This window comes from Conger conger, chromosome 11 (assembly GCF_963514075.1).
Source record: "Conger conger chromosome 11, fConCon1.1, whole genome shotgun sequence".
Classification (NCBI taxonomy): Eukaryota; Metazoa; Chordata; class Actinopteri; order Anguilliformes; family Congridae; genus Conger; species Conger conger.
This window is the reverse complement of record NC_083770.1, coordinates 19,381,088-19,403,676: the sequence shown is the minus strand read 5'-3', so window position 1 is coordinate 19,403,676 and position 22,589 is coordinate 19,381,088. Positions and strand designations below refer to the sequence as shown.

The following is a 22,589-nucleotide window of genomic DNA, read 5'->3' as shown; positions in this document are numbered from 1 at the left end:
AAACATGCCCTCCAGAGAAAAGCAATGTTTTTACCGTTATTACATTTTATCCAGTTACGGGTATTATAGACATCACACAGATTGTTAGCAATTGCCTTTAAAATGCATCTTATAAAGTAAAGCGCTTTAGCTTACAATAGAGTAACCCGCTTTCTTTAGTCAAAGTGATTCCTTTATGGTCGACAACTTAACATAAAGAGGCCAGCATCTATAATCAACTTAAGTATTTCCAACCTGCCATTCCGGAAATTTCTGTCAACAAGCCTGCTTTATGGCGCCGTTAGCCGTTTGAGCGGGAGAATGCGCAAGCGAGCGACTGGCAATTTGCATGCCTCGGGCTCCTTTATGGCGGTTTAAGGCGCATATTTCAAACAGTTACACGGCAATTCAAGAGATTGTTATTGCAGTTTGCTGTTGTGCTCATATTTTTTTATGAAAAACCAAGCGCGCCCGTGGAAAAGAATGGGTTTTTACGACTTGCGCATTGTCCCCGGTTGTGCGGGGTTGTTACGGATTGACGTACAGGTACAGGACAGCGAGGGCAGAGAGGTCAAAGGTCACTTTGCGGGCGTGTTCCCCGGGCGGGCTCGACACCCGGCGTTCCAAAAAGGGCGGGAGATAAAAAAATATACCGCAGGCTCCGTTTCGATGTTGGAGCTTCTATTATCGGCACAAATGTGTAAAACAAGCAATTAGTCCGTATCTCGCTGCTCGGAGAACTCTCCGGAAAAACTTTTCAGTTTTGTTTTCCGTCTCCCCGTTTTCACCTTGACGTGCTTTTCCCTCTCTTAGCAGTAGATGTGAAAGCGATTCCTCCCGTCTGTAAAACCCTCTCTGTCTCTCTCTCTCTCTCCTCTGTCTAATAGCCCTAATGCTAGGCTAGGCGTCACAGGAGATGAAGCAGCCCTCCTCCCTATAAACAGAATAGCATAGTATCATTAGAAATGTTCGCCTTTCATTTACTTATTTATATTTGCCTAGTCTCGCTGCTATTGCTACTTTTAACCAACCCCCCCCCCCCCCCCTGCCCCCGCTCTCCCCCCCCGAACGGGGGGAAGACAGCTCGTGCCTCCGCACATGGAGTCCCGGGACAGCGGCTGACACCGCTAAACGAAACGCTCTTGTTGGCGGCGCCCCAGCAGAACGACGGCTTCAAAGGCTGTTTTTGTAGCTCGACTGTCAACACGGGGAAACGGAGGTGGAGCAGGCTCTTCTACCCGCTCTCCGGCGAAGCGTCTTCGCCCCATCCGCTCCCTCCAAATTGCTATCACACCGCAGTCTCCCGTTTTCCGCTTCTCGTTGCTACCCTTCCCTCTTTTCCTCTATTCGTTTACTTGTTATTTTAGCGAGCTTTCCGCCGTTACCCTCCTCAGAACAGCTAGTCCCTCGCATTGAAAAACCAGGGGCGAATGCCTGCTTCACTGTGCCTTCACCTGTAAAAGGTAGATGATTGTATGTTTTTAAATGTAATTTTAAAAGGCCCATAACCCTTTTGATTAGGGTGTTTTTTCTCTTTGCATCCTTACTGTTAGCATTTATCACATAGATTTCAATCTGGCCTCTGTGACATATGAACTTGAGTGTGACATATAAACTTATAGTGTTTTAACAGAGAATTCCAATTTTAATATAAGTCTGAATTTTAAATTCTAGACCCGACCAATGGAGTGAGATCCAGATAAGATAAAGTGGAGGGCATTGTCCTTGGCTGTTTAGTTCTATCCTACTATCTGCATGTGGTGTGAACGATTTGATCTTTTCTCAGACGAGTCTGGAAATGTGATATTTATTTGCCCCATTAAACTGTCACTCAAATAAGTGTTCCTCCGGAGGGAGCCGTGAACAGGAATATTGTGCTGAATGTTGAGTCTGACCCCAGAACATTTACTATTATCATTACTATCAATCTGACCTGGTCAAAGGCCTAATTGTTTTGGATTCAAATGCTTTTCTAAACTTTACTGAGTGTGTCTGGTGTATTGGAGCCTATGATGTAAAAAACAGCACCTTCTGGTCCTCTTGGTTGGGCAATTGCACACGGCAAGAACAACTGAGCACTGAAAAGTTAGAAAAGGTCTGTTGATACTCTGTATATTATCCCGCGGGGGAATGCTGGGTATTGAGATGACGGTGACTGGCCATGGCTGCTTACTGTATGTCATTCCTGGTCAGGTGACCAAATTGTAGAATTAGACCGAATGAGAGTTCAGCCACTTTTTTAGGCCTTTTTCAGCTTTATTGGACAGTATATATTATAGACAGGAAGAATGGGAGCGAGAGAGAGGGGAAGACATGCGACAAATGTCGGACTCGAACCGCCGACGTCGCGGCTCACAATGAGCATGCGGTCAGTGCTCTACAGGCTGCGCCACCGAGACACCCAGCCACTCCTCTTTTAATGAAGTTTATTTTTCTCCTCTGTTGTTCATTCAGTCTTACGTGTCCATCGTGGTCCGGGGGTCTCAGAGAGGCAGCATTCTGACGGGCGTATAAATCACCCTGTCCGGGCCCTGGGGGCTCGATGTAAAATGCAGATATGGGATGGGGTGGAGAGAAGGCGCTGCGGTGTGCTGTGTCTCCGCTCTTTAACGGGCCTCCAGGTGGAGGATGTAAAGCTCCACTCCGCCGCGGTCACGCGTAGCGTCACTGCGCCCAGATGGACGGTATAACGCTGCTGCTCCGGTCTGTTTCAGTTTAGCTTAGGCAGCGCTGTGAACAACAGCAGCGGAGAAGCTGCTGTCATCGGCTGCGCTCCTCAGAGCTCCCCCCCTCCGCTGGGCTCATCACGGGCTTGCCCACACATCTGCACAGGTGTCTTTTATTTTTATTTTATTTTTTGGAAACAGGGTCTAGTATTGTGGTCTACGTGTCACTGTTGTGGAATGTAAATTGGGTATTTTGTATTATGTCTTTCTAATAAGACCTATTCACCTGTGCAGTTATAAAGATCCAATGTACAAAACACCGTTTGGATCTTCTAAGCTGCACAGACCTGAGAAATAAGGTAGACGTTGTGTTTGCGTTACTTCTCCCTGTAGCAGAACTTCCTCCTCCGGTTGGTTTTCACCCTGCCCCCCCCCGCCTTCCTCTCGCCCCCCGCCCCACCCCACCCGAAGCTCGTTCCCGTTTTGTTTGTGCGACCCTCTCCCTCGCCTCCGTCCCAGCTGGAGGGAGAGGTCGAGGGCTCTCTGGCCGTCCCAGCGTCCTCCTCTGCGTCACCTGACGGGCCGCCCCCCTGTGTGTGTGTTTGAACAGGTGCAGTACCATGAGCTGAAACCGGACCCCAGCCAGAGCCCAAACAAAAGGAAGAAAAACAACCCTGGGTAGGACAGGCCTCTCCCCCGCCTGGGAACTCTGGGAAGAGTGGGTCCGGACCAGCTTTACACCCCTCCCTCCATCCTCTCATCCACCTCTCGCCCCAAGCGTTTTATCCTTTCATCCTCTTTTCTCTTCGTTCTTCTTCTGTAAATTCTGTACAGGCTCAAAGTGTAATTATCATTGTAAAAGAAGAGCAGGAAAAACTTTTAATTGCCATTATTTACGCCGTTTGTTTGTTTACTCGTGATGGCGGGCGCGTGGGCGGGCGAGACGGAGAATTGGTACTTGACCCCTTTCAGAAACGAACGAGCGATTTTTCAGGTCGCGGTTTTATGCCGATGTAAAATCGCGACTTCGACCCCCAACCCCCCATCCTCCCCCCTCCCTCACTGTGATCCTTCAGAACAAAACGCACCACCGTGTCCAACGCCGGGTTCAGCCGAAAGACAGACGTACCATGGCGACAATCTGCTCCCAAAACAAAGTCAGCGGTCAAATGCCAGTTTCCCCCGTCCCAACACGTCTGTAGAGCTAGTGTGGCTGCACAGAGGGCCCTGGTCTCCGCGTCTTCAGCGGGAGTGAATCTCAGCTGGGTCTGCTCGCTGCGTGAGCGCGGTAAACGTTCATTAGAAAGTTAGAGAAGGAATGAAAGGGAATGTAGCTGAGGCCTATGGCGTTGTACTACCCACAGCGACGGGGAGGCAGGGGGAAACGGTGCTTTCTTCCCCTCCCGACAGTGACAGCCATACCCTCTGGTCTGCCATTGTTCTTCAGGATTCCTCACGCAGGAGATGAAACTAGTTTTTCTTAAGTAAATGATAACAGGAATATATATATTTTAAAGTATACATAAGGGCTGTGTTTTAGAATTTTAACTTTTAATAACAGTTTAAACCCACACACAAACACTTCTGTTACGCGAGCAGGCCTGGGTTTTACAAATGAGCCGCCGGTTCAGCTGGAGTTGAGAAAGCAGCGCTGGTCATCGTTGTGACGCCCAAGCCACGCCCCGCTGCTCCAGAACGGACCGGCAGGGGGCGATAGCCACGCCCCGCTGCTCCAGAACGGACCGGCAGGGGGCGATAGCCACGCCCCGCTGCTCCAGAACGGACCGGCAGGGGGCGATAGCCACGCCCCGCTGCTCCAGAACGGACCGGCAGGGGGCGATAGCCACGCCCCGCTGCTCCAGAACGGACCGGCAGGGGGCGATAGCCACGCCCCGCTGCTCCAGAACGGACAGGAAGGGGGGCGATAGCCACGCCCCGGTGCTCCAGAACGGACAGGAGGGGGGCGATAGCCACGCCCCGCTGCTCCAGAACGGACAGGAAGGGGGGCGATAGCCACGCCCCGCTGCTCCAGAACGGACAGGAGGGGGGCGATAGCCACACCCCGCTGCTCCAGAACAGGCAGGAAGGGGGCGATAGCCACGCCCCGCTGCTCCAGAACGGACAGGAAGGGGGCGATAGCCACGCCCCGCTGCTCCAGAACGGACCGGCAGGGGGCGATAGCCACGCCCCGCTGCTCCAGAACGGACCGGCAGGGGGCGATAGCCATGCTACGCTGGCTGTCCGTTCACACAGGAAACCTTCTCTTTCTGCCGCGTTTGATTTCTTTCAGCTGCTTCTCCGAAATAGCCCGGCTCCTCTTTTGACGAGCTACCAATGGAACATTCCGGAAGCCCAACTTTCCACTGGCTTTTCCAGACCACTTTGCATGACGACCTTTGGTCATCCCCCACCAAAAAAAAGAAAAAGAAAATGTTTTTAATGTGTCGTGTTCTTGTACAACGTCTTTATTCATTTCAGATGAAAAGGAAATGTTATGGCTAGGGTACTTGGTAGCAATGACATCTGCTTTTTCAGTTACTCGATAGCAGTCAGCGTCGGCTAATCTTCCTCCGCTGACCCGCGCTCCTGGATTGTAGCAGTGCTGGGTGCAGAAGGCAGGCTCACACACAGCCACACCGGCCGAGCCTGATAGAGATGTCATGGGGAGGGAGAGGGAGGAAGAGGGAGGAAGAGAGAGAAACAAGAATAAACAGAGAGTGTGTTGTTGTGTTATCACTATGCTTTGGCAATATCTATTTGTCATGCCAATAAAGCATTCGAATTTGGGAGAGAGAGACTGGGGCTGGGGCAGGCAGCACAGTAATCTGGTTTGAAAAGCTGCTTGTTCCCCTGGTGCGCTGCATTAGAGTACCCCCCCCCCCACCGCCCCACCTCACGGCCCTGAAACCCAACTTTGATCTCTTTGTGAGGGTGTTAGGGCTGAGTGCTCCAGTGTGTGTGAGCATGCTCTGACACCATCTTCACTGCCCTGTTAAAATGGCGGCCTCCCAGAAAGCCGGACCTCGGTGAACCTCGTCATGAAGTCATGGGGGGGTTTGGCAAGGGGACAGAGACGGACAGAAGGACAGACAGACTGACGGACTGCGAGATGATGCTCTGGCGCTCTGCGGTGGGCAGAGGGAGGGCTCTGTTGTTCCAGAGGACCCGGGAGCACGGGATTCTGGGCCATGCTTTTTCCATCCCTCTCTCTCTCTCCTCACTCTCTCTCTGTCTCTCTCCTCACTCTCTCCTCCCTCTCTCCGTTTGTTCTTCCGCTGCTCTTCCCTTTCATCTGCCCGTGAGCGAGGTCAGGCCACAGTGTGCGGTCTCTCCGGGGTTTTCCCGGGAGCGTCTGTGGAAAGATCACAGCGCTCCCAGCATGCCAGGACCATCCCGGCCTCCTCCGTTTTTCCCAGACGGAAAGAAAAATGGAAAATGGCGGCTGTTGGGCTCTTGCGTTACAAGAGCAAACACACGGGAAAGTACATCTCTTTGAAGAGCGCTCCTCCCCCTCCCCCAAATGATCCCGACAAGACAAAGAAAACGAAAAACTGCCCTCCCAGGAAGGATAAAAATATGTACGCTGGTTACATATAATTTTCCTACTTCTGGAAAGGGATGTATTTCAATTTAAATGTGTGTCTCTGTCAAATGTTTTTTTTGTAAATGTTTGATGGGTGTATCGTGTGCCGTCTTGCATCCGAAAGCTGATTTCATTTTATTTTTTAAATGTGCGCTATGTTTGCAAACAAACCAAAGTGAGAACTTTGACGAATCGCAGGGAAAGGATCTCGAGCAGAATGTATGTCATGGATGTATATGGGGGGGCATTTTCACTTATATGTATATAATCGCATTTTTGGTCCTTTTTTTGGTATTCAAACCATGTAAATAATTTAATGACTTAATTTATTACTGTATTTTATATGCTCATAACTGGGACATGTGTTGATGATCTTGTACAAATGTGTGCATTCCATTCTAGAGATCTTGGTTCTGCGGTACTGCCTGTGACATAATCACGTTCCATCACTAGCCAGGTTATTACTGAGAGAAGGGGAGGGGGAGAGAACAGGGCATTGCAGTGAGCTATGATATGTAAATTAAGTACCGTATAAAAAAATGCACCTGTTGTCATGCCGAAGGATTTTGGAAGAAAAGAAAAAGATTAAATTTTTATCACCTTTCGAGGCCTGTTGTCAAACTGAAGGAATGGTTTGAAGTTTTCTTGTGTGTGTGGGGGTGGGCATGTCTGTCTGCAAGTCTGTCTGCGTGTGTATGATTGTGTGTATAGGTGAGTGTGAGCGTGTGTGTGTACGAGTGGGTGGTGTGTGTGTGTGTGTGGTGTGTGTGTGTGTGTGTGTGTGTGTGTGTGGTGTGTGTGTGTGTGTGTGTGTGCGCGAGTGGGTGGTGTGTCTGAGTGCTTGTTTATGTGTGTATGTGTGTGTGTGTGTGTAGTGTGTGTGAGTGTGAGGACTGTGTGGTGTGTGTGCTAGTGTGTGGTGTGTGTGACCCACCAGGTTGCTGATTCCCCCCCCACCCCTATTCTGCTGCCTCCCCCAGCCGGTCGGGCGCTTTGATGAAGATGCCGGTAATGTGGATAGGCGATGGAGGGCCACTGTCAGCCCTCTGGGGGCCCCAGCCTCCAGACCCCGGCTCCTCTGGGCCGGATCCTTCCTCAGAGCGAGACCCCGGAGCGCAGGCTGAGGACCGAATCACCCAGTGTCCCTCCCAATCACACCCATAAGGGCTTTACTGCACCGAGAGTCTGGGAATTAATTAGTCTGTACCCCCCCAAATCTCCACTGCTCTGACGGGCCCAGCCCAGACAGCCAGCCCCTCCCGTCCTGGGTTTGAATCTCACCCCACCCCCAGAACTGCCTCTAACATTCTCCTACCCCTACCAGCCCCCCCCCCCCCCCATCCCGTCCCCTCTCCCTCCTGAAGTTCAAAAGGCTCCGTCTCCCATCAGGAGACAGGCCATTTCTCACAGCGCTCTGTCAGGCTCTGCCGAAACCTGGGAAGAGTCAGGACCTGCCAGAGAGCCCCCCCTCCTCGATATGGAGCACGGTAAGCTAGCGTTAGGGACGGCTCTGGTTTAAGTTCCTCTTCTCATTTCCTCTTTGCCAATGTCGATGGATAGAGAGGGAGGACACCCCAACATGCCGCGCCTAACGGAGAGCACGTAATAAAGAGAGGGTCACACACTATTAAACTAGACACTAAAAACACACACACATTCCATCCATACACACTGCTGTAAACTACAGACCCACTGTAAAAACACACACACACATTCCATCCATACACACTGCTGTTAACTACAGACCCACTGTAAAAACACAGACGTTCCATCCATACACACGGCCGTAAACTACAGACCCACTGTAAAAACACACAGACATTCCATCCATACACTGCTGTAAACTACAGACGAAATGAGCTCACATTCGTTAAACTGGGTGAGTAGCAACCATGAAATAACCAATCAAACTCAATGACGCCCCTCCTTTAAATGGCTGAAAACTGCTTTATTTTATTGAGAACAGGTAAAGCCAGTAACAATGGCAAAAGGGTTAAAATATAAATTAGCTTCAAATTTAAATATCTCTTCCACTGGTAACAGCAGCGTTGTCCAAGAGGTTTGTTTTGGCAGGAAAGATGCAACAGAAAATGTCAGCAGTGCTGCTACGTCACTGTATGATTACAGGTAGGCCATAAGCCTTCTCTAACACACGGTAGGCATAAACAAAAAGCTATCCTCTGAAAAGCATAGGGCTACACCGTGCAGTACGGCGTGTCTTCCAAATTTCAAGTTTAAGTGAGCAGCAGGGGAGGAAAAAAAATCCACTGAAACAAAACTATTTCGCAAAGCGTACAAAAGTGTGCGACGCAGCAGTGTGTTAATTTAACCGGCTCTGACGGCAAGAGCGATATCACGACCGACACCAAACCTCAGAATTTACCGCCGAGTCAGGATTCGCCGGCTCGTAGCGGGAGCCGGATCATTCGCGTCTGCTCCGCCGACCCGGTGAACGCAAAGGGAGACGTCTCCGGGATCCGCGTCTTCCCGAACCGATCAAAGCTCCCCCGCTCCCCGCTCCGCACCCAGAAGAAAACAATCATCGGCGCGCGGCTGTGTGTTCACGCCAGACGCATTCTGTCGCCAGGTTTACTTTAATATCCACCTCCGGTTATTGCACTGAAAAAAGTTAGGAATACAAATGACAATTCAAAAAAACCTGTATTTAAAAAAAGGGGGTGTTTTTCACGACGCTTTGTGAATAAGTTATCTGTACGGGTTTCCATTCTCCACATTTTGCTCGCTTTTTGGAAAATTGTCGGAAGTTGTGTTGGCATGCATTTTTAATGTGCTTAATGCTGCCTCCAGATGCCGTCTGTTCTTAACTTACAGAGCATCCAGCCCCCCTAGAATTGTAGCTACGCTGTGGCCTGGGAGACTCCTTGAACCTGGGCCTCAACATAACCGACTCTCTGGTCTAAAGGACAGACATCAGAGTCATGATGCCCTTTACTCTCATACCGTATGTGTGATGGGGAAGCCAACCGAACCACTGCAAAAAAAAAAAAAAAAAAAAAAAAAAAAGTATTTTAGTCTTGAAGTGAGACTTTATTTTTGTTCTCTCAAATATTAGCTTGTTTTAAGTTACTTTTTTCTTTGGCAAAGATTTCCAAATCTTTACATCAAAAGAGGAAATCAAATCTTGGCATCAAAGTGTCTCTGCTCGTCGGCACGATTATTGTCTTATTTAGCACAAATGTAATAGAAATAAGATTTTTATCTCAAAATATAAGACTAAAATACTTGTTGAGATTTCATTATTTTTTTGCAGTGACCAAATTTAAGAACAGATTTAGTGAAATAATAGGGTAGGCAGACTAGTAGGTAGACTAGTTAAGACTCCAGGGTGTTTGACCCTGGTACTACTGACCTTCCTGAAACCGTGCCTCCAGTTAATTAACCTCACCAGGGCTTCCTGGGTCTGACCTAGCTGCTGATTTTAAGGTGCGGCTCTCCAAGATCAGGGTTCGACACCCTCTTACACAGGTAAATCAGGGTGGAACACCCTGTTACACAAGTAACACACACCCCAAACCCCACTGCCCAATCCCCAGCAGACAGCATGATCACATGTTCACGCGGGTGCGTCTCCTAGCAACTCCCGCCCCTCAGACTCGAGCAGCTCCAGTTGGCGCATCAGGATGCGGGTGTGGCGCCCGGGGCAGTTTCGGATGGCGGGGGCGACCCCCTGCAGGTGCCGCCCCACCCCCAGCAGCGTCTCCAGGTCCTGGGCGTACCGGACGGACCTCGGCTGGGCCCACCTCTCCGTGACCCTGGGGGCGGAGTGGGCAGCCAGGGCGCGGGCCAGCTGGGGCCCGGGGGGCTCGTGGAACGGGACGTCCCGCTCCAGCGTGTAGCTGAGGAGCAGGCAGGTCAGCAGGCAGGAGCAGGCCTCCAGGAAGGGCAGGTCCCTGACCTCTGACCCCTGGGCGGCGTCCCCCTCCTCAGCGCAGGTCCGCAGCTGGTCCTGCAGCTCCGGGCAGGACACCAGGTCCAGCGCGGTCCTGCCTCCGCTGTCCCGCTGCTGCAGCAGGACGGAGCCTGAGGGAGGAGAGAGGGGGAGGCACGGTCACACATCTACATGACCTGAGGGAGGAGAGGGGGAGAGGCACGGTCACACATCTACATGACCTGAGGGAGGAGAGGGGGAGAGGCACGGTCACACATCTACATGACCTGAGGGAGGAGAGGGGGAGGCACGGTCACACATCTACATGACCTGTAACTGCTGGGACAGAACATAGAACAACAACAACACATAACAACATATAACATAACACATAACATTTCATACCTCGCACCCTTGATGACTAAAAGCCATTTCATCAACAAATGTGTTCCATACTGTATCAGCATAATTTACAGCTAAATCTAGTCCCACCCCCCAGTTCCCATAGAGACAGTCTATAGAGTTATAGTATTGCTTGTAGACTTGTATCCAGACTCTGATGATGTTGATAGGCCAGTGACTAAAATTAGATGATGGTATATTTGTCAAAAGGCAACAAGACCACATCAATTACTGATTCAATATTATTGATATCAATTTACCATAACCTCATTCACCAATTTAAAGAGTGCTGTTACAGCCGTTACTCTACTTACTGAGAGTACCATCATTGTCACAAAAATAAATATATATATAATAGAGATATGTCCATAAAAAGTAATTACTTGAAAGTTTGAGTGTAATTGAACCAGTTTAACTGATAGAGAGCTTGAATTCCCTAGAAAAAAACAAAAACAATAACTGAAGTCTTAAAAAAACAGACAGGAGTAACAACTTTACTTCAGTATCTATAGTTTAAAAAAGGCTGTCAAATCGGGTTAAACTGTCATACGCAATATGAATTTTATTTCAAAATTTTAAATTGTATATATTTTATAGGATTTATGTAATATAATTGACTTATTTCTCTATTTTATTTCACACTTCAGAACCCGGCATAGCTCCAAATGAAGCATTGATTTAATTTGATAAAGGACGAGACTACAGTCACTCCGCCGACAGAACTGCCGGAATTGGGTATTTATGGCTCCAGAGACGACATAATTTGACAAGTAAACAATGTGACAGGCGATCCTCCACATGAAAGACATGGAGCCATCGCTGTGGAAAAGGCACTCAGCCCACCAGTGTGGGGAAATAGCATCATGACACGCGGCGAGTGGACTAGCCAATTAAGGCAGCTCAACTGTCCAGAAATGGCAGAATCGCCGGGGTTCAGCGAAAGGACAGCGATACTGAAATGAGTATAAATAGTAACCACATTAACACACACTTATGCACACACACACACTCACACTAATGCCCACACACACACAACACACACGTATGCACACACTTATGCACACACACACAACACATATGTATGCACACACGTATGCCCACACATACACACACGTATGCCCACATACACAAAACACACGTATGCACACGTATGCCAGCACAAACACAAATCACACAGGTATGCACACACACACAACACACATATGCACACACACATGAACAATACACACATATGCACACACAACACACATATTCTCACACGTATGCCCACACACACACACACACACACACACACACTCAATACACACAACACACACACACGTACACACGCAGAGTACTTCCCACCCCTCTCGGCCAGAGACTGAGGCCTGTAACTCAACGTGCTAACGTGCTAACTTTTGTTGACACAATTACCGGCCGCACATCGACTTCCTCGTCAGGCAGCATTAGTCAATACCGATGCGGAGTCGATTGACCTGAGTCAGTACTGGCCTGTTAATATGCATCTCCTGCTCATATTCCAGTTTAAAGATGTCACAGTGCAGCCATTCAACCTGTATGGTACAGAGACGTGCGCGCTCTGTGAAAAGCTCGCGAGATTCATTACGGGTAATGCGCTTTAGGAAGGACTAACATTCCCGGGAGCGCGGTTATGACATCTCCCTTTAAACAATGACAACGCAGCCCCCAACCCCCCCCTCCCCTTCAAGGAAAAGTGTTTTCAGTGCCGTTCACACCCCATTTAGAGCCTTGGGTACGGCACACTGCTGTACAACTCCGCTAAGTGGCGCGGCCTTTGTGCCCGTCCCTGAGCTCCAAGGACTCGGCCATTTTGAAATGATCTTATTAATTATGCCTCCATTTTAAACAAGGAGAGCACTTCATTCACACACAAAAAAAAAATGAAAATAAAAATAAAACCGCACTCTCATGTCGAGAATTTCCCGTTCAGGGTATTTCTCTTAAGTGATTGCTTGCCTCCGGTTGCCCGTCAAACACTCGGTCGTGAAAAAAGAAGGGCCTTCTGTCGTTTGCGCTTTCTTTTCAACCTTTTTTCATCCCCCCGTTTCACATAAAAGTGCTTTACTGTAACAGGACCTGCTCGTGATGTCGGCAGAGCCGGATAGCTCTCTATCAAGTGCGACGAGACACTTAGTTTGCTTTCAAAAATCCAATCTCCTCAGCAAACTGCGCTCAAGGGCACTTGACTGCTATGACTACAGAATGCCCCCCCCCCCCCCCATCCACACCCCTCCCGTACGCGTGAGGCAACCGCGGCCCAACCGACACTCCGCTAAATCTGTCTGAAAGGTTTCCCGCGACTTTCCCACCGCCGCGCTCAATTCAATTCACTTTTATTGGCCCCCTCAAACTGCGGTGGGAAAAAACTCCCCAGCCGGCAGAAACGTGGGTGTGGAGGGGGAGCCCGTCCACGGTGCGACGGCAGGATGGATAAAACACAGACGTGTACAGAATCCATCACAGCAAATCAAACGGGATGGACAGCTTACAGTTATCTGGGAGAAATAGTAAAGAGTTTAGGGTCAACAATTCAACCCAGTACTGGATTCTAGGGCAGAAACTAACGACTATTTATGTGACTTAAAATAATCAATAAAATAAAAATGATTAATTGTATCGATTGATTGAATTTGCAGTTGAACATTTCAAAATGTATTGACACGTCTCTGAAGTATGATGTCTTACTGCTTTTCATGAATTGACTCATTATAGCTACTTTATTCTCTTGAAATAATATAACACCCACCAGTTACTATGACATTGTTTTTCACTATATACAATTTATCTATGCCTGTAGCTACATGCTGAAACAAAATGCCGAGATTATCCGACGGAGGGACTGCACTATGATTAGATTACTTGCGGATGCTTGTATTTGTGTTCGCCTGTGCACTGCGCAGTGTGCACATGGCTACTAGTTCATTAGGCTACGTGTTTATTAGGGTGATGGTAAACACTGGACATTGAAACTCTGAAATTTTAATTTGTTGAATAAACATTTATTTAGCAATGTGACTGATACAATGCGCACTAGTTAGATTAAAACTGGATGCGCGATGTATTTGTGTGTTAATTAAGTGCTCTCCTTGTTTAAAATGCAACTAGTTGTGGAGTTATACAGTAGCCTAATATTGCTAAAGTTATGCATAATGTTAAGTGACTAGAGCCGTCAGAACGCGGAAGTGGAAACAGGGCTTTGTAACGTTAGCGTAACTGTGGAGTTATAACAACTCCAACAGTCCAGTCCAATTCCAACAATTATCATGTATTTACTGTATTTACATTAATACGAGAGCTCAAGCTAGATTTCAGACATGACAATGTTACAGAGCTACATATTCATAACATGAGCAAGCTAGATAACCTAGCATCACAGCTCCTGGATCCTTTCTTTTAAAAGTGCACGTGCATGGCCGTCGTGCTGCTGGGATCTGCCATGTCGTCGTTGCACAGCGTGCAAAGTACCATATTATTGGGGTTTTTGCTTAAAGAATTCCCACACTCTGGATGCTCGGGTTTTTCGGATGAACTCTCTCCCGCACTCTCAGCTGTATTTGCCGCCGGCATGTTCAAGACAATACGACGCGTTGGTTATGAATATCCGAACCAACGAAATGACATGGTCATCGACAACGTGGACTAATCGTTGCAGCCCTATTGGATTCAAATACTCTTTCTTGTCTGGTGTGCTGGAACCTATGAAATACTATGAAAAGTACAAACCCCGTTTTCTGGTCCTCTGGGTCGGCTCAATTGCACCAGGCAATGCCCCCTAAAGGCCGCGGGGTTGCCGTGTCTGTGCTCACATTGGCAGACTGTGTTGGGGCGGCTGGTCGCCATTTCCCCCATCAATCCAGCATAGTGAAGTTTCTGAATCCAAAACAATGACATATTTCACACTGCACAGTTAATGTCCATGAATTGGAAAGTGAATCTGCCAACACACTTGTCTGAGACTTGCTGAAGGATGTTGATTAAGACCAGGGATGGTTTTATTGTTTACGGTTTCTCTTTAATAGCACAGGCCACAGGCACCGGGTTTTGGGTCACCGTGGGAGAAAATGCTCAGTTTAGGGTGGATTATGGGATTTTTCCCAACCTTAAGGAAGGTCTTAAGGAATGGCTTCCCAGGCCAAGTCTGCAGAGTTGGCCTCTCTTTAGGACACCCGCAGTCATCCCAGGACACTGTAAGAAACTGCCACGCGTCCGTTTGTCGTGATGAAATTTTTGCGCGGCCTTCAGAGGGCAGAACCCCGCGTCATGTCCCGCGCGTCTCGAAATGATGTCTTTCATCTCAGATAAACATTCCATAAATATTCAACAGAGGGGAGGCCATGTTCTGCACCTCCTTAAGACACGTTTTCTAAAAAGTGACTTTTCTCATCATCTCTGTTAATATTCTCCGCTCCACCGTGTCCTTCAAACGCATTTCAGAACTCCCCTTTTGTCAAACGGTGACTAAAGAAACGGTCTCGCCTTGATCACTGCAACGGGCTGACATCGCTTACCTTTGTACATTGTCAGAGCAGATTTTCAATAGTGCAGATTGGGGTCACAACAGACTTGTTTTGGAGGTTAAAAGTTTGAATTTTCAGGGCAGTTTTTGTATCACAGGGAGAGGGAAAAAGAGAGAGAGAGAGAGAGAGGGAGAGGGAGAGAGAGAGAGAGAGAGACGGGCAGCGGACCTTGATGAATGCAGGAGCAGGGAGATGGCCTCCCCCAGGACAACAGAATGGGCCGCTCTCTACTCTTCACTACTAACCCTAAACCCGAGAAGCACACATCTGTCTGAGCTTTACTGTATCCCCCTGTATCAGAGAGAGAGAGAGAGAGAGAGAGAGAGAGAGAGAGAGAGAGAGAGAGAGAGAGAGAGAGAGAGAGAGAGAGAGAGAGAGAGAGAGAGAGAGAGAGAGAAAGAAGGGGGGGCACAGGCAGGGGGAAACAGGGAGAGGGGTATGGAGAGAAAGAGGGGGACAGGGAGAGAAAGAGGGGGACAGGGAGAAGGAGAGAGGGAGCAGCGCCTGCTATGATATTGGCTCCTGCATCAGGCAGACTGATTGAAGTGGCTGCAGGTATTGGCGTGATGTGTCAGATACAGCACTCAGATAAATAAAACACCTGGGGATTGAGTGTGAGCTGGGGTAATTATGCGCTGCTGGAGCCGGCCCTGCCGGGGGGAACAGCCAGCGAGCCCCATCGCAGTCCACCCCCGTGCGGGCAGACACGGCAGCCCCCTGGCCTTTAGGGGGCAGGCAAAGACTGCAAATACGAAAGAGAGAGAGAGAGAGAGAGAGAGAGAGAGAGAGAGAGCCCCAGCTCCCTGTTGTCTGAAACAGAAGCGGAGCCAGGCAGGCTCAGAGCTGCACAGTAGAACACTTCATGTGATTTCTCTCTCCAGGTGACAGATCTGAGATATGTAAACCACACGGAGGCCAGTGGAGCCTCCTGCCCCCTGGAGTATAGCAGAGCAATATAACGACACACCGTGCCAAAGGTACGAAGCTGGCCGTGCCCTAACGAGATGGGAGAAGTGTGTAACGGGGCTTCAGTAATGTGTACACGGACCAAGTGCCCGTTACGTCACCCACTGACTATCCAGGGGCTTGTGAAAAGCAGTTTGGAAACCACAGAAGTCAAGTTCACCGGCGCCGCCTTGTTGTACAATTTGGAGCCAGACACTGCTCAGTAGGGAAGCCGATGTGGCTCCTCCACTAAGCGTGAGAGAATTACTCGGCGCTGACGCAAACGGTCTCTGATTCCTCCACAAAGTATCACTGTATTGTCCTAATGACACAATAACTAAGAATATTGGCACATGTGGAGACATTAGATGAAGAAAAAACACAGATTGAAAGGGTGGCTGGAACACCGGAACTGGAGCCAACCGCAGTGGCGCTACACAAGAATATCACAAAATGGCGGAGAGCAGCCAGAGATTAGAGGCAGTGGCAGAGAGGGGACCTGCCCAGGCATGTCTGAACTCCCCTGACACTGCAGACATGCCCACCGTGCCCACTTCTCCTGCACTGGCCCGCTGTTCATCTTTAAGGACGTTCCAACCCCTTAAATGTTCCTTCTAGGTGCGAGAAGTAGGAATTCCCAAACTTTCCTTCTTTTTTTTTTTTTTGGAAAGCATGACTGATTATAAATGATTGTCCTGTGGATCCACCTCTCCCCATCTGCCACATCTGTAACTGACGTGGCTTCAAACTGACATTTGATCAAGCAAGGACATTCCATTCACATTTTCCTGATTTCCCCATCTTCCTAGACTCCTAGACTGGAGATGGGAGCAGGAAAAGGACTAAGGAAAAGAAAAAGAGGTGAAAATAAGCATGTGGAACGAGCCCAGTGTCCTGACCAGAGATGCCAAACTGAAGTCCTGGAGAGCCACACGTCCTGGGGTTTCTGTGCTTTGTGTTTTCGGTATGCAGACAGGGACTAAAACAAAACATTTGAGCGATGAAACGCACCAAACCCCAACACGCTCTAAGGGCTGGACTCTCACAGTAGACAGAAGACAGTCAGTAAAATGAGGAGCTCTGATTGGTTGCATAGCCTGTTGTCATTATACAGTACCAGCTACCTCTCTTCCAATCTACGTTAGCACACCTGTTGTACTGCGTGCCTTGTACTGTAGTGTACAAAATCGTCATCGTGTTGGCCCGTGGTTGGCAGGCCAGGTTTTTGGTGATGAATATTTTATTTGCACTGATCCTTGGATGCTCGGAGGCACTTCCTGCAGGTAAACACACGGCTAAGGGAACACATCCAGAACATCCCAAGGACCCATGTGTGGTCTCCACTGCCCATGCTAGAACCTGGAAGACGTCCATCTTGTCATAGACCCAGCCCATCTGTTAGCTGGTTTGTGCCGACTGTTTGAAAAGGTGGGGATCCAAAATGGCTAGCAGTGCACGGATGGGCTCCACGACCTGACTCGCCAGTACTCTGCCAGTGCCTACCGGCCAGCAGACCCGTAACTGGTGCAAACATCGCTCAGACGGGGAGGGTTTTTAGCTGACCAGCGGTAATAACATCACATCAGCGACCCCAGCGAGAATCAGGGGTTTGCGGTTTGTTAAGATGCAAGACGTGTCTTCCTCCGATTCACTTTTGTGCGAGCTCGACTTGTTGGTGTGAAAAGAAGCAGGGGAGACATCACGTGCTTCGAGGATTAGAGTGCCAGCTTGTCTTTGACCCTCAAACAACGACAGAGGTTCTGGAGAGCCTTGCTGGGGAGCAGGATCGGGCTTTCCGAATCGGGAGAAAAGCAAGAAAAAAAGAAGAGTAAGAGTGAAGTACAGCAGAGGCCATTTTGTCTTTCAGTGTTTCTGTACACATGGTCCTGACCTTTCACCTCTATACACAGTCCAATATTACTGACTGGGTTACTGTAATTCAGACAAACTCGACCGCAGTAGCCTACAGCGGATTTGAACCCGAAACCTTTTGGCCTCATACCCACACACACACACACACACACACACACACAAACTCACACACACACACACGCAAGTGTTTCAAAGCCTCTTGACACCCGCCTACAGCAAAACATTATGTAACAACATTACATTTGTTCAGCCGATACGTTTATCGCGTGAAAGACCTCAAAAGCAATCCCGAACACTATAACCTGCCACAGTCTATTTTGCTAATTAAGTGCGGTTAAATGCTTTCAAACGGGCTATTTGTTGAAGAAGGATGTTTTCATTGTGAGCCCGGACCACCGTTACAGCGTCTTTTTGTTTCGCCGGTTATGAAGGACATCTCGCGTGCGTGTTTTAGAGATGAGTCACGGCTGCCTCTGTCAGGTTCAGGGCTGCAGCGAGGAGCGAGAGTGGGCTGTAATTATGCACGGCTCTTCTGCCTCTTCATTATCCCACAATCCTCCGGCTCCATTTCCTGCAGGGATACGACTTGGAGATGGCAACCTTGAGATGGCATTTTTTATTTATTTGTATTCAATACCTTTCACTCAATCTCGATAAGAAACAGGGGGGGGTGGGGGGTGGGGTGGGTGGGGAGCCCCTACCAAAAAGACCGTTACAGACACATTCCTTAGTCCAGGGTTATTGTAGTATAAAAGAAGCCTTGATATCAAGTCAAACACTACCCAAGGCCAGCGGTATTACCAGAAGCGTCCTTTGCCGGAGTGTTTAAAAAAGCCCCTACAGGAACCTTCAGACCTCAAAGCACCGCCGTGAATGCAAACACATCCTTGGAAAAAAAAACGCAACTCCCCCTGTCAGCGAGTGAACAGTGAAACCTTGAGCGCCGGCTCTGGGAGCACAAAGAGGAGGGATGGGAGTCAGGGGGTTCAGACTCAGCTACTTCTTTTAGGAGAGGGGTTGAGATGAGAACTCTCGCCCGTTTTTAAACTCGCAGACAGAGTCGTGGGAAACCAGGGGGGCTCGGAATAGGCCCGAAGCCTGAAGCCTTTTGAAAGGCAGCCTTGAACACCCGTCTACCGCTGCGACGCGGATGCTGGGAACGCCGGGAAGGGCGCGAGGCTGCCCCCACCCGAGTCTGCTCGGAAGCGCGCGGGACTTTTTTTTTTTCCCGGAATGCCGCCATCGCCCATGCAGAACGGGGACTGCTGCCTCAGCACGGGAGAAGAGCCTGGAAAATCACAGCCATCAATCACCGTCACAGCCCGGAGAGGAGCGGGAAACACACACACACACGGAGAGACACACACACACACACACACACACACACACACGGAGAGACACACACACACACACACACACACACACATGGAGAGACACACACACACACACGGAGAGACACACACACACGGAGAGACACACACACACACACATACAGACAGACATACTCACACACACACGGAGACACACACACACACAGACACGGAGAGAGACACACACACACGGAGAGACACACACACACACACACACACACACACACACACGGACACGGAGAGACACACACACACACACACACGGAGAGACACGCACACGGAGAGACATGCACACACACACACACACAGACAGACAGACACACTCACACACACACACAGGCGCACAGAGAAACATACATGCTCTCTCATGCACACATACACAAAGACACACACATGCTCTCTCACGCACACACACACACACACACACACGAGACGCACACACATAAAGACACACAAACACACATAAAGACTCACACTCATGCTCTCTCGCACACACACACACACATAAATGTATGCACACACATGGACACACATACCTACACACACTGTCTCACACACACACTCTCTCTCTCTCTCTCTCTCACACATACACATGCTTTCTCTCTCTGTCTCACACACACATGCAGAGACACACCCAGAATTATTCTACCCCCTTCTGGCCATACCCCCCCAAAAACAGAGTCATCCCCTGCTGAAATACACCTGGCATGTCCAGCCTAGAGAGGTCAGTACTACAGCAACACGTATGCGAGTGCTAGCTGTACACACGTTTTGAGATAAACCAGGTACTGGCCCCAGTCGAAGAGAGCATCCATCTCTGGTCCGGCAAAGCTTTCCCCGCATCGATTGGCTAAACTCCGGTGACCAAACTTTTCCGAGGACACGCTCGGCTTCCTGGGATACGGAACTAATGACGTCTTCTCGCTCGACAAACACTAATTCTGTGAAAATGCGCGAGGGGATTTACTTTTTCAAAGGGGAACAAGGGGAAGGCTGATGTAAGCGCAGCGTGACTAACGCAGATAAACACTGAAGATGAGACGCTGTGTAACCCTGCTCTCCATTACACACGTTCTGCAGCTCAATAGACACAGGAAGAGGGGAAAACACTCATTCAACTCATTCAATAGGTGCACAAAAACACACACACACACACAAACACACACACACACACACACTCCCTCCCTCTCTCACACACACACACACACACACACACACACTCCCTCCCTCCCTCTCACACACACACACACACACACTCCCTCCCTCCCTCTCACACACACACACACACACACACACACACACACACACACAAAGTGTCTTTGCGTGGATGAGATGGCGGCCGGGCCCAGACGAGGCGGGGTTGGCGGTGAGGGAAGGCCGGGGCGCGGTGAGGAGGACTGGCGCGGCGGGAGATTAGGATGCAGAGCGGAACGCCGGCGGCTGGAAGGCTCCTTTCTTCCCGCTCTGCCCGCGTCACGGCTGTGTTCCCAGATCCCACACTCAAGGTTATTCTCCATTCCGAGCAGGACGGCTCCGGCCTTCTTGCACAACCAAACACCCTTCACGGAAAAAGAGAGCTTCTCCAGCAGAGCGGGGGGGGCGGGGGGGCGGACCGGGCCTTGAGCGGGAGGCTGAGACAGCGCCCCTGACCCAGCCCCGGCCCGGGATCCTCACCCCAGTGCAGGTCTGGGTCAGGCTGTTCATTACCTCCCCGCGTCCCGCACAGTCATTATTATTTCATGGCGGGGACGAAACGCAAGAGCGGGGAGACCCTCATTACTATTCCACCATGCCCGCGCACGAGTCTCCCTCTCTCTCCTATTCTTCTCTCCCTCTATCCCTCTCCCTCTCCGTCTTTGGTACTGGAGTTACTGGAAGGAAGCATTCAGACGCAGAACCACCCGGTTCTGAAGTTAACCCCTTTAAGACATGAGGTCAGAAAAAGGGCGTTCCGCAGGGCCCCATGTTGGGGCCGGGTGGAGACCAGGGTCGGTGGATGACGGTTCGGCCATATTGTGTCCCACCAGCCCTTCCCGGTCCAGGATAGAAGTGACACGACAAACGCACGTTTATGATTTGTGTTTTTCTGGCGCGTTCGTCCTGAGCGCAGGCGAGCACCGAGACATCACAACCTGAAGCCCGAGCCTGCGTCTGGATCTCAGACGCAAAGGCCAACCCCCCCCCCTCCCCGTTTCTAATTTTACAAACAGCGTCTTCTCCTGACCCGTTTAATCCACCCCCCCCATTCCTCACAGGGGCCAAACAATCCCAGTCTAATTTATTTTTTTATATAGAGCAGATATGTACATGTGTTAATGGGAAACAGAATCAAATTAACTATAATTAGTCAAACCGGAGAGAGGGGCGAGCGAGCGAGGATCGTTCTCCGCTGTTTCTCGGTCCTCCGTTCCCGCTCTTCCCAGTAATTGACCCCTCCCTTATTTTGAAACTCATCACTGCTGCTTCCAATCCGCCGGACAGCGATGGCGGGCGGCGGGCGAACGCAAAGGCGCGGCGGAGACATGTTCCGTTGTGACACGCTCCCCTCGACACTGGAGTGAGCGGGGGGGGGGGGGGGGTTTAGGAAAGGCGGGTAAGCCCCCACCAACAGTGAAGCATTCTGGGATACTTTCATTCCTTTCCCATACACCTCATACCATACTTCCCCGTTTAGTAGGCCATAACCCGGGACATATTCACCCTTCCACTGCAGATACCTGCGATCCTCTGCCGCGCGCCTCAACCCGTCGGCTGCTCCGCGGTGCACAGTGAATTAGACTCTTCACCGCATGCGTGCCTTCTAGTGCTCACAAATGTCCCCACACTTCAGTGCTCTTTTCATAGCACTCTCCAGGGACTGAGCATCTTCAAATCAGGATAAAAGTACACTGAATCATGTGCGCTGTACGGCTTTATTCGTGTACGTGTCTGTGTATGGAACAGGCCTTTACGTTTGTGTCTTCTGTACGGATGCAGAGGCTTGGGGAATTGGCACATACTTCTCTATAATAGCATTTGCATTCAATTAAAAAAGAGATTAGATACAACTGGTGGTGGAAGTATAAGGCCTATTAGTCCAGTTGCTGATGACAGTTCTCAGAAAGAAAATCTCCTGCAAATTGCAGACTGTATAACCACCAGCAATAATCAGTAGTCACCCCAAGAAGAGCACTTGAAATTATATCTTGTAGTGCTTGTACAAATCCAGGAGTAGATGATCATCAAATTATAGATGTGGGCTTTTTGACACCATGGAGTTAATATTTCTTTAACGTGTGAACTTGGAAAAGTCCATAATTCAGAATCAGGGATGTTTTGTGAATGCAACTGTTTGAGTGTGTGCTG

The 22,589-nt window shown here is 49.6% G+C and overlaps 2 protein-coding genes across 11 annotated transcripts in view; one reads left to right on the top strand and one right to left on the bottom strand.

The window, feature by feature from the left end:
* LOC133140343 (multiple C2 and transmembrane domain-containing protein 1-like) overlaps positions 1-4,440 on the top strand; it is a 171,698-nt gene extending 167,258 nt beyond the window's left edge. For all 9 annotated transcript variants that reach the window (XM_061260227.1, XM_061260221.1, XM_061260220.1 and 6 more), the window contains one exon: positions 3,256-4,440. In XM_061260227.1, coding sequence (XP_061116211.1) covers positions 3,256-3,327 — 72 coding nt within the window. In that variant the 3' untranslated portion in view covers positions 3,328-4,440. The remainder of the gene's footprint in view (positions 1-3,255) is intronic.
* A 5,051-nt stretch (positions 4,441-9,491) lies between these two features.
* slf1 (SMC5-SMC6 complex localization factor 1) overlaps positions 9,492-22,589 on the bottom strand; it is a 38,501-nt gene continuing 25,403 nt past the window's right edge. The window contains exon 18 of one of the 2 annotated variants that reach the window (XM_061261020.1): positions 9,492-10,269. In XM_061261020.1, coding sequence (XP_061117004.1) covers positions 9,803-10,269 — 467 coding nt within the window. In that variant the 3' untranslated portion in view covers positions 9,492-9,802. Of the gene's footprint in view, positions 10,270-10,420; positions 10,448-22,589 lie in introns of those variants that run through there. The other variant, XM_061261021.1, reaches the window with a different exon arrangement.